The sequence below is a fragment of the Polyodon spathula genome, chromosome 19 (assembly GCF_017654505.1).
Source record: "Polyodon spathula isolate WHYD16114869_AA chromosome 19, ASM1765450v1, whole genome shotgun sequence".
In the NCBI taxonomy this organism is placed as follows: Eukaryota; Metazoa; Chordata; class Actinopteri; order Acipenseriformes; family Polyodontidae; genus Polyodon; species Polyodon spathula.
In genome coordinates this window covers 784403-797140 of record NC_054552.1, presented here as the reverse complement: position 1 = coordinate 797140, position 12738 = coordinate 784403, and the positions used below count along the sequence as shown (strand labels likewise).

Genomic DNA, 12738 nt, shown 5'->3' with positions numbered 1-12738 from the left:
TTTTGCTCAGGCAGTAGGAATCTTAACTTTTGTTGTGTTTTACCTTTATTTGAATCTTAATGGATTTTATTTGGAATATTTAAATAAAGGATCTTAAAAGTCTCTCTCTCTCTCTCTCTCTCTCTCTCTCTCTCTCTAGTAAAACTCAAACCGAGACATTGATGAGATTTAGAGGATTTCCCCTCCCCCGTGCAAGGTCTAGTGGTTAGAGCTGGGAGGCAGTGTGGTCTAGTGGTTAGAGCTGAGGGGCTGGGAGGCAGTGTGGTCTAGTGGTTAGAGCTGGGGGGCTGGGAGGCAGTGTGGTCTAGTGGTTAGAGCTGAGGGGTTGGGAGGCAGTGTGGTCTAGTGGTTAGACAGTGACTCTCAGTCACTGTCTGTCAGCCACTCTGTCTGTCTGTCTGTCAGTATGTCTGTTGGTCTGTCTGTTGTTCTGCCTGTCCGTCTGCCTGCCCTATTGTCTGTCTCTCATTCTGTCAGTCATTCTGCCTCCATTCTCCCCTAAAGCCTTCCATATTGTAAGCCCTGATCTCTCCAGATTTGCTTTGATGGGATTGAACTGTCCTCTCCAATGATTGGGTGGTCATGGTGATTGAACTGATTTCTCCAATGATTGGGTGGTCATGGTGATTGAACTGATTTCTCCAATGATTGGGTGGTCATGGTGATTGAACTGATTTCTCCAATGATTGGGTGGTCATTACAGAACAGTGGAAAACGGGGGTCCATTGTTACCCCCCTCTGTATAACTATAGTGTCATTATCTGTGTTTTTTTGTTGCATCAAAATAAAACGCATCTCCATCAGAAAAAGGCTTGAGATTCAATTATGCAGACAGCAGCTGTACTGTACGTTACATGTTTGGGAGAACAAGCTCAATTGTGGTCAGGATGATGTAGTTGTTATTGCACAACCCCTGACGCACTGAGATCGATGCCATTTGTCAAGGTGCTCAATGCAAAACCTAGAGTGAGTACCTTTAATCAGACAGGGGAAAGCTGGGTTGACCTAATCTGTTGTTTAGTTTGCATTCAGTCCCCACAAAACAGTGAGATACATTCTTAAGATATTTAATAGGTGCCTGTCTACAATACCCTCATCCAAGCCATCTCGATGTTGTAACATGCTGGAGATAGAATTCGTTTACTCCACATACTGTAAAATCAACGCAGTTCTTACATTGATCCAGGATCAAACACAGATCCGATTAATGAGGAGAAAAAATACCTTTCCAGTTGAAATGGTTCAGTCCAGGTTTAAGTAGAGCCAAGATTATTATATGTGACCTAGAATACTGAATGTGTTAAAATAATGAAATACAGAGGGCAACACATAACTGAGTAAAGCAACACAGGTTCTGAGGGTGGGATGAGTTTTCAGCATTCTGCAATGAAACGGAATCCAACTTAAAACAGTAGAAACGTTTACCACTCTATTTTTGCATGGAATTTTTTTTTCAGTTTTCCTTTTGCCATCATTTACTCTGGTCTGTTATGTTCATTCAAGTAAACTATACAATTTTTATAAGTAACTTGAAATCAGCAACTTTTTAGGAGCTGAGAACAATTAAAAAGGTCTAATTGCCCACATTATTAGTGCAATTAAGGGTTTGATTAAGTATTTGAGAACTTGGAATGCAAACCAGCAGACACAGTGGGTCCCCCAGGACCAGGATTGGGAAACACTGCTTTAATACACCTCACTATTCTCTACAAGGCTTACCTGTGCTTTTCCATTTATTACACTTTGCTGTGCTTTTACTGTGGTGCACGGGCATGAGGGACAGTACATGTAAATGCTGTGCAACACTTAAGGCCTGCAGCTTGCAGTGAGCAAAGTGCTGGTGGTTAGGATGGAGAAACAGCTAACCAAGGAAACAGCTGACAGACAGAAACACTGACGTCATCTCTATAGAAACATAAACTACTCGTTGTTTTTCATTCTTACAATGCTTTAATGATGAGAAGGTTACAGAAATAACAAAGGTTGCTGCCATTGAAGGTCTGACAATAGAAATGCACTTGGAAGCTTGATAAGATAAAAGCGTGCTGGGGGGGTTGTATTTTTTTTTATTTTACTTTTGGGTGTTTTTGAGTTTATTGGATATAAACCGTTGGTTCGCGCATGACAAGAAAACCACATCGTAAAGCAGTAGCCAGCCCACTGTGTGCAATTATACCAGCTTCAGAAGGCAAACTGAATCCCAGAACTGCAGTCTCTGTTTAAAGAATCTCAGACATTAACAACGTAACGTTTCTCAAACACAATAACAACCAAATCTGTGACAAAAAAATTATAACTTTTCTGCCACTGATGTTGATTGATTATATAATTAACATGGGAAAACAATTCCAATATGAAAACAATAACTCATTCGGGTTGATAAAGAAGAAAGAAAGAAGCAAACAAAACTCTGTAATTTACCAAATGTCTAATTAGCCCGTGTTTTACAGTACGTTAGCTTGTTCAAAAATGCACTCGTCTTGTCTGTCTGTCACACCCCTGGTCTCCTAAAGTCCTGTCAGCTCACATGTGGACATCCAGTAGAAGAGTTTACCCTGGGATTGTTGCTGTTTTCCGAATGCTTTCCCTTGGCTTTTGCTGTATATTTACCATTGCCTACCCTTTTTCCCCATGTTTGTTAATATGCTTGACCACACTTTCTATCTTTACAATGCTTACCTATGCTTTATCATGCTTTCATTACTGCAGAAAACCTTTGTAAGGGATAATCCATGGACTAATAACACAAATACTTAGGGATTAAGAGGTCCCAGGTTAGTGACATTTTTTGATCCATCTCAGAAAGCGGGAATCTCCTCTCTAGAGCCCAGCCAGGGTGTACTTCCCCTTCCTCTTCCCGGAGTCTCCCAGGCAGATCGAGAAGTAGAGGAAGGAGGTCAGGACCATCCCATTCACCTGGAGACACACACAGGGATGTGAATGTGATCCACAGCACAACGGGGGAGACAATGATTCTGCTGTTCAAGGGTAGTAGTGTGTGAGAAGAGAGGAGGTTAAGAGCTCTCAAACCATGCACGCAGAGAAGGTGAGGTAAGGTGCTTGCTAGCGGCGTGCAAGGTCGTCCGATCACACACAGCTCACATCCTGTTACGATTGCAGTTAAAAATAAAATCTTCAAACTCAACATGCCCCCAAAATATGTTTTACTGCAATAGGGCCCGGCCAGGCTGGGTGTGTGTGTGTGTGTGTGTGTGTTTAGGTATATATTTATGTAGGCAGGTATATATGTATATGTTTTTGTTCAGGAGAGATCTGCCACATTCAACTTCTGAAAGTCTGCTGACAATGGCAATGAAGCATTCCTTTGATCATTAATATGCTTTACTCACATCCCTGAACATTAATTGTGAAAGGAAATGCAAACATAATTGGGTGCTGAATTATTTATTAGAAGTTGAAACCATGCTATTTAATTTCACCCATAACTCCAAACACACAATGTCAGAAATCTATACCCTGCCCCTGCATTTTATCAGAGCCTTTCACAGCACTGGGGGTTCTGCCTGTGTCAGTGGGATTCCTCCTGTGCTTCATGGTTTTTTATGTAGGCAGAATGGAGGACTGTCAGTTACTGTAAGTATACTAACATGGAGGTAAATTTAGTATATTTGCATGGTAATTTTGCATTTCCCTTTGGTTCTACTATACATTTACCATAGTTTGCCATGATTTTTTTAAATGTTTTTTTAAATACCTCTCTGTGCTTTACAATGCTTCCCTATGCTTTACCATACCTCTCTGTGCTTACAATGCTTCCCTAGGCTTTACCAGACCTCTCTGTGCTTTACAATGCTTCCCTATGCTTTACCATCCCTCTCTGTGCTTTACCATGCTTCCCTATGCTTTACCAGACCTCTCTGTGCTTCACAATGCTTCCCTGTGCTTTACCAGACCTCTCTGTGCTTTACAATGCTTCCCTGTGCTTTACCATCCCTCTCTGTGCTTTACCATGCTTCCCTATGCTTTACCAGACCTCTCTGTGCTTCACAATGCTTCCCTGTGCTTTACCATACCTCTCTGTGCTTACAATGCTTCCCTAGGCTTTACCAGACCTCTCTGTGCTTTACAATGCTTCCCTGTGCTTTACCATCCCTCTCTGTGCTTTACAATGCTTCCCTATGCTTTACCATCCCTCTCTGTGCTTTACCATGCTTCCCTATGCTTTACCAGACCTCTCTGTGCTTCACAATGCTTCCCTGTGCTTTACCAGACCTCTCTGTGCTTTACAATGCTTCCCTATGCTTTACCAGACCTCTCTGTGCTTACAAGGCTTCCCTAGGCAAAGGAAGGCTGTGGTTTTATCCAGAACTCACCAAGGATGCCATCGTGAGGAGAAGCAGAGCCCAGAGCCAGTCCACGTGTTTCTGCAGGAAAGCAGATACTGCAAGCAGGCAGCCCTGAGGAGAAAGCAACCACAGCTAGAAAACTCACAGGCACATCCTCAGAGAACCTTGTGAAATTCTTTAATAAACGTTTCACCTCCTCTAGTTCAGCTTTCTAAACGACTTGGGATAATTGAACATGTCCGGCCCAGCGTGTACGTCAACAATAAAATAAAAAAAAACCCCTACATGAACAGAATTTAGATATTTTATTTAGCATCAAGTAATCAAAGAAACTGCTAAATGATATCGCAAAAGTCTACTGGAAACCATAGTAGTACAGTATTTCGTGTTAGATTTCAAAATGTATCAGGTCTCCCAAAGATGATGCATTGCTGAGTGCCTGGATAACAGGATGTGCGTACACCTCTTTGATATACTGTGACTGGAGCAGGGTATAAGAACAGAACAGAGCAGAGGGTTTACAGCCCCAACAGCACACTACATTTGCAGTTCCAGCCCATGCTTTTTCCACAGTTATACTATCCACTGGTTAGAATGTTTCAACAAATGTTTCAAGGAGGCAATTTGTTCTGTACAGTATATCACATGTCACAATTTCCCATTGAGTTGCATCCTGGTGTAGGTGAATACAGACTGTCATTGAATCCTGTCGTGTTCAGTGTAAAGAGAAGCTACCTGCCCCGTGGCTCTCAGTCCGGCCAGGCATGTGATGCTCTCCACTGTGCCAGTGAGAGGAGAATGGGAGCGCTTTCCACAGCACGAGAACTGGAAAACACAAGACCGAGAGCAGTGTGGGTTTACTCACACAGACCAGGAGTAAAGTGGCTCTAGAGAAGCACTGGAATGCCCACAGGCATCAGAGGCAGACTGTCTGGTTCATTAATCAATGGATAGAGTCAGGAGGAGGGAAAGGCCTTGGTGCTACAGTTGTGCCTCAGATTTAGTGCCTTCAGAGTGAGGCTAAAGGAGGGATTAAGAATGGACGTACAAGACTGAGATTCAGAAATGAGCGAAAATTGCAAGTGGACATGATCGCACTGGAAGTAGGCAATGTCAGAAATTGGCTGTTATGTTTAAATATTTGCTCCCAGTCAGATCTGAGCCATTCATACCTGTTTCCAGTCTGACCTGCCTTTACCAGTAACAGTCTTTCTCTTAGGTGCAAAGAGACAGACGGAAAGACAGCGTCAGAGCGCCGGAACTCACCGCAGTGTGGAAGGCTGTCAGGTGCTGCCCAGCGGAGTCTGACTGATTCCTCAGGAAGTCATGGTAGAGAAAATCATATACATCCATTACAGCGCCCTCTACCTGCGGGAGGGGAGAGAGTCGGGATCAAGCCATGTGGCTCCCTTTTCAGAGCTTTATGCGTATTTGAAATGCATTTAACACTCAACATTGTTTTTACCACTCTGCTTTCCAACAATGGTAGCTTTGATGAGGGTAAAACTGGAAAATAATAAAGCCTTCTTTATTTTAAATGTATTTAATCTATTATAAAGACCTAGAGCTTAAGAGGCATTTGTGAATGTTAGAACAGCTTAACTTTCTCTATAAAAAAAGTACGCTGATGAAACTATAATAACAAAAGCTTAGCAACAGCACTGTTTTCAGTAACAGCTGACCAGAGACAGAAATGGAATACAATTATAACAACAATAAACTGCATATTAAAATATATATTTAAAAAAAAAACACTGCTGCACCTAAATCCTAGCCAAAACCAAACAAAATGTTTCTGAGCCAGCGCCCTGTGAATATACTAACAGTGCAGGGATGACGTGCTCGCTGAGGAGTGGGCTGGGCTGGAGCTGAGAGAAGGAGACAGGGTCTGTGTATAATCTCACACTGTGTTCATTAGCCTTCCGGGGTTCAGTGTTAATTCAGCTCCCTTCCCCCAGAGTCCTACACATCAATCACATCTCTTTCTCTAGCGTTCCTGCAGTTTAGTTTCACCCCATTCCCAATCTCTATAGGCATGTTGTTGAGGCAGAACCACTTGAGTCCTTTAAGATCCAACTTGACAAAGCTCTGAGACCAATCAGCCACTGGATTTACCAGAGCCCCTTGATTACAATACAGCCTTATTATGTACAGTTGGGTGTTCTTCTATCTCCCCTCCTCCCTTTTCCTCAGAGTAACAGTGACGCAGTGGGTCTGAGCGCTCTTGTGCTGGAGAGGGAGAGTGCTTGCTACAGCTTCTTTTCCACTTCAGCCCCCTGGAGTACAACATTGGAAATAAAGCCTCAATTCTCAAGCGTCACATTACTTCTTCTAATGCACAGCCAGCTCGCTCTCTTCCTCTTTGCAAAAAGCCACAAAGATTGTAGTTGCCTTTTAAAAAGCCGGGAGTGTATTTCAGTGATCTCAATGCTGCATTCCTAAACCTCACTCTCCTCCTCTCACTCTCCATTGTGTTTCTGCTGGATTAGTGATGTTAATAAGCTTGCAATAAATAGGCTTGGGGGTTCTGTTTAACATTCTAATAGCATTCTGCACCCCAACAGGGCACTTCAACTTGACACGTGAAGTCATTCAGTTTCTTTATAGTTATACAGCTATTGTTAAAGCTCAGCTCTAGAAGGAGACATATCTGTGGAAGAGGTACACAAAGAGTGCACCCGTAAAATAAATGGTACTCTCCGCCATCCTACGTCATCACTGCAGCAGAGATTTCGGATTGCGCTATTTCTCAGAGATGCAGGGGTGTTGGCTTTCTCCCTAGCCACACCTGTAATAACACCAGTATACCATTTAGTCCCACCTTCCTCTACAGTAGGTGTTGATTATGCCGGCCTGTTGTTTGGGAAACCTGCAGTGCATTGGAATTCCAAAACGAACAAGGTTTTTAATCCTTCTAAAGGTGGTGAAATGAACACTAACAAAGCAGCATTAGCAATGACAGTGGCGTGTCGGTAAATCAGAGTGCTGTCGTTCTTCAGCTCTCTGTAATTGAGTTCTGCATTACAGAGTGCTAGGCTGGCTCCGCACTGCATTGCACTTTAGCCTGTTGAAGTATTTACAGTGACACATCGGCTTGAGAGCTATAAATCTCTGGCATGGAGGAGATCTGGCTGCTCAGAAAAATGTTACATCTTCCTAACGGTCCTGTCCACTGGAAGCTCAATACAGTCCACATTTAAGGCACAGTTAATATAGTGCATGCCAATGTGTTTTTTTCACATTCACTTCCATTGGAAAACCATCAAAGTCTAATGGCAGTGTTGTGTGATTTTATAACAAACAGCATTGTAATAGTCTTCTTACTGATACAATACTTCTTCATTCAATTCCAAGCAGCCACCGGCAGTGAAGCAGGGTGCGTGATTCGGATTCTCCATGCCAGATTAATTCTTGACTGATTGAACCAGATGGAAAAGTCTTTGTCTACGGAATGCAATTTAAATCCTTTTCCCTCATGCTCTCCTCAATCCAGGGGAGATGCTCAAGCCTATACCCTCCGACCCCAAGCTCACACCATGACGCACACGCCTCCACGCTGGACTGTAGGAATGCAGCCCTGTTCACTGATAGGACAAGGACATGCTCGTTAATCATGCATGACAGGGCAGCTGCTATCACTTATCTCTATCTGGCTGCTATTGTAAAATGTGTGGTCTTGTTTCTTCTAAAGATGATCGTGCATAACAGTTAGCCAGTCAACAACAAGCTCTGTAGCAATGCTGAAAGTAAAGAGTAAAATTCTGCAACATTGGCACAGATTTCTCAAGGTGCCAGTTGTGGTATTATATAGACACTGGAGTTCAGTGCTATCCTTGTCTTGGATTTAAGTGAGGCCAAGAGGTGAAAGAAATTGAGTGTGGTACTGACCTCGTCTGCTCGCATGACCCTCCAGTATCCCAACTGCACTGCTGCACAGAACAGAAGAGCCAGGATGAGGAACCCCTGCAAGAGAGAGAGAGAGGAGGGAGCGAGGGAGAGAGAGGGAGGGAGAGAGAGAGAGAGAGACAGGGAGAGAGAGAGAGAGAAAGAGGAGAGAGAGAGAGAGAGAGGGAGAGAGAGAGAGAGAGAGGAGAGAGAGAGAGACAGGGAGATAGGATCTAGATATGATGAGGATTAGAGAGAGGGAGAGATCTTATGGTGAGCAAGAGAGAGAGGGAGTCCCCCACTTGAGAGAGAGAGGGAGTAAAGGGAGAGAGAAGCATAGACAGAATGGGAGAGAGAGTAAGAGATCTTCTTCTAATCTGTGAGAGAAAAGAGAGGAAGGGGAGTGAGAGTGAGAGATAGAGAGAGAGAGAGAGAGAGAGAGAGAGAGAGAGAGAGAGAGAGAGAGAGAGTTAGGGAGGAAGAGAGAGTTTACAGGGTTGCAGGATTTCTCAAGCCTCTTTTCATCAGCAGCAGGTTGCAGAATAGATTCTGATAATGGTAAAAACACATGGAAACCATTTCACAAAAATATACAAGAAAAAAAAATGTGATGTAGTCCAGAAAGTCTTACAAGTAAAAAAAAAACTGGATGTGAGTCCAGAAAGTTCTGGCTCTCACACACGGGTATGAAAATGCATGCAGGGGTCAAATAAGCATCATGATGCCCCCCCGTGGGGGTGAGGTGGTGGTGGTGGTGGGGGTGGTGGGGGGGGGGGGGGGGGGGTCCATTTATAACGGAATGGATTTCTTATCACAGAGCTGGGGCTGCTCTCTAAATAATATGGGAGGGCTGAGAGCACCAAGAAAATATTACAGCTAATGTTCCAGTGGAGTGGACTGGATCACTCACTGTCACAGTAACAGCTCTGCAGAGACTCTGCAGGGGAGGAGGGGTGCTGCTTGGAATCACTAAGCCACTGGTGTTTACAGGGGGAGGGGTTTGCTGATCCAATGCAGATACTGTACTGAAAGATCTTACAGTATTGTCAAAAAGTCATCCAGCAGTCGTATGTTTTGTGGTGGTATGGCAAGGTCTGTTTCATTCTTACTGTTTTAATCAAATTTACATGTACATCTCATAGTCTGGCAAGCTTATCAGTGTTTGATATCAGCTAGTGTGAAACACTATTTTGGTTTACTTTTTGTTAAAACTTTTTTTCTGGTTTCCTATCAATTTTGATAAAAGCCTGTGCCAATGCTGTGTGCACGTCATCACTGCAAAGAAGCAACGGCCCCCTTGTCAGCAGATAGAGAGGTGCAGGTCCAGTGAGTCTGCATGAGATTGCAATCCTGCACCTTCTGAGAATGCAGTGCAACCCCAGCTTCCCAGCATTGTATCTCAGAGCTGGTATTGACTCAAATTCTCAAATGGTTCACCCTTACTTAAACACATCTGATTTCATGAACAATAAACCGTGGTACACTGTATTTATGAGCCTTAAGGAAGCCAACAACAATCTACAATAGTCTCATGCTTATCAATCTAAAAATGATTATTAAAAAGAGAGTCATTTTATTTTGTTTCATGAGTTTTACAGCTGAGTGAATAGGGTCTATTTAGTGATAACACAGCCCCGCCTAGTGTCGGGATAGTGAAATGCACTTTCACCACAGGGATTCTTAGTTTACATGCACAGAGGGCTGGTACTGAGCTAAATGCAATGCAATACATGGGTTTTTGGGAGAGGGGTACCTTGAAATTATTAGATTTCCTTGAGTTGTTGTGGACTGGCTGCCTGGTGTATTTTGACTCGGTGAACAAGGGGTTCAAAAGGCTAAGGGGTCATTTTTGATCCCTAAGCCGGTTTTGAACACCCCTACAGTAAGGGAGAGATACTCACTGCAGCCAGCAGCCTCTCGGACTCTCTGATCAGCCCCAATGCACACAGCACTCCTGCAGCTACCAGGAAAACACTGAGAGCCAGCACAGTGTACAGCACTAGAGGAAACACAGTGAGAAGAATTAGACTCAGCACAGTGTACAGCACTAGAGGAAACACAGTGAGAAGAATTAGACTCAGCACAGTGTACAGCACTAATAATAATAATAATAATAATAATAATAATAAATAATAATAATAATAATAATAATAATAATAATAATAGCTAGCTCTTGCCCCTGCATGCTATATAGCTCACATTTCCCTTTCCAGAAATGTCATATGGGAAAAAAAGATCCTTATTCTTTTTCACTCGCACAGAGAAACAGCTCTCTGTGTCCCTCTTGGCATGACTTGATAAAAAATGAAAAAGAACCCGCCCCGCCCCCCTTCCCCCCCCTTCCCATGACCACTAGAGTTCATTGGTAGTGCATCTAAACAAGTTGCATGCTGTGGTCTGACCTTAAAAACGCCCTGCATCCATAAATAAAACAGAGCGGTCTGTTCATTTTCCGGTATATAACACACTGTCCTGGGTCATCTATTTCTCCCTGTTCAGATAACAAGCCAGTGCCTGCGTGATCTATCATTGCTGCCAGATCTGCACTGTCACACGCCGCTCTGAAAACCACTAACTGCCACACTGTCAGCGGCAACGCTTCTTTATAGGCGTGCAGGCTGTTGCCAGTAGTACCTTTTCTCACCTGAAGGTCGTGCTAGTGAGTCAGAACTGTAAAACACGGTCAGTGGCTGGCTCACAGCACCTTAATAAGTTTAACTATAACACTTAAGGCTACATTTCCCTTAACCAGGGTATTGACTTTTAAATGTCTTAAACTGCTCCTGCAGCACCCTTAAATTCAAGCAACACTTCAGGAAAAAACTGTTCAACTATGTAAATTCAAAGACAATACAATATATATATATATATATATATATATATATATATATATATATATATATATATATATATGTGTGTGTGCATATGAAATAGCATGCATACAAAAAAGAAAAAGTAAATATTGCACCCAGTTCAATTCTTATTGGTCAACCCCTTCGCTTGAACACATAGCAATTCATAGCACTATAACTTGAGGTGTTTTTATGCAACTGGCCACAGGATCCTATTGCTCCAAGCATCCTTCCTGAGCCCTGAAAGGGCAGCGAGCTCGCAGCGGGCAGTGCTGGGTACACCGTGAAGGGTGACGGGATGGATACTAGAACTACTGTTTCGATAACTACCTTCAGGGTTCCTGCAGTGTTTGACTCGTCCTCTCACCTGCGCTGTGCATAGTTGTGTAGTTGTTGTTTTCCACAGTAATTCTACGCACGGCGGTGAAGCGGGCGTCACAGCCGGTCCACAGGGTCATAGCGATGACCGCCACTCCAAGGATCTGCAAACGCAAGGAAGGAACGGTTTACTGGCAGCTGAAAACGCAATGAAGTTTAATAGAATTTATTATATTGCCATGTTAAATATGCTTTGCCCCACCGCTCCGGAACTGCCTTTACAACGCTTGCCTACATGCACAGAGCAGTTACTGAAAATCATGTACCGTCATAAAACAGTAACATTTAGTTTAGTTATTCCTCATATATATATATATATATATATATATATATATATATATATATATATATATATATATATATATATATATATATATATATATATATTACCAGATTACTGCTACAGGCAGACAGAGAAGCATATTGAACTAAACATCTAAACTATTATTGGCAACAACAAAATAACTCGAGAAAACACAACTTACATAAATAGCATCGCATGACAAAATATTATACTGTGTTTAAGAATAACATTGACCAATAGATGATGTGCTATACATTGAAAAGGTTAATTATCTATTAAGTTTAGTTATCTTGCTAGGTTTATATCTACTGTATATAGAAGAGGTGCATTTTAAATGCCGATGTTTACCGTGACTAACAGGCTGTTCAGTAACAGGTGGATTTTAGTCATTCTGATCCAGACCTGGCGTTGCATTTTGCGTTCCTTTCTTTTGTAACTCCACAATACCAGCAGAACAGTCAAGACAGCGGCACTTGCAAGAAGAACGCAGCTTTCCAAGCAAAGTGCTCTACAGGGGGTTCTCGACTTGAATGGTGTTCTGGGAAATGCAGTCCTCTCTCGGTTGAAAGATGCGAGAACAGATCAGTAAGGTCGATAAACCAAATATGTAAACCTTAATAAACAAGTAATGTATTATTATATTTATTATTATATTATTATATAATCTTTCTTTCTTTCTTTCTCATTTCATCTAAACTCACTGAACCTTTAATTTGCTGATAGTATTTCAGACACACGTATTGTATTAATGTTAATATAAATATTAAATAGTTATTTCATATGTATGCTCAGTTATGATTGGTATTTATAACATATCCACTCATCCACTGTTGAGCACAAATGCTGTAATTCTCATAGTGGTTTGTAAAGGGTTAAAACCTGTGCCTGCAGTTTGTCTTGGTGACCACAAGGTCGTGCTGTTGCTCTTCCTGCTTGTTAGTTTTGTTGGTCATTCAGTTATGCTGCAGCACTGATGGGACGGGAGCTCAGGGTTCTGCTCGGGTTATTCAGT

At 42.4% G+C, this 12738-nt stretch overlaps 1 protein-coding gene across 1 annotated transcript; it reads right to left on the bottom strand.

The window, feature by feature from the left end:
* Positions 1-1930: 1930 nt before the first annotated feature.
* Positions 1931-12338, bottom strand: LOC121294330 (tetraspanin-32-like). Its single transcript, XM_041217936.1, has 8 exons — positions 12075-12338; positions 11412-11526; positions 10094-10191; positions 8196-8270; positions 5574-5675; positions 5043-5132; positions 4335-4418; positions 1931-2916 (listed from the first exon to the last, which is right to left on the bottom strand). The coding sequence occupies exons 1-8, from the start codon at positions 12138-12140 to the stop codon at positions 2821-2823; spliced, it is 726 nt and encodes a 241-aa protein (XP_041073870.1). The 5' UTR covers positions 12141-12338; the 3' UTR covers positions 1931-2820.
* Between the last annotated feature and the right edge of the window lie 400 nt (positions 12339-12738).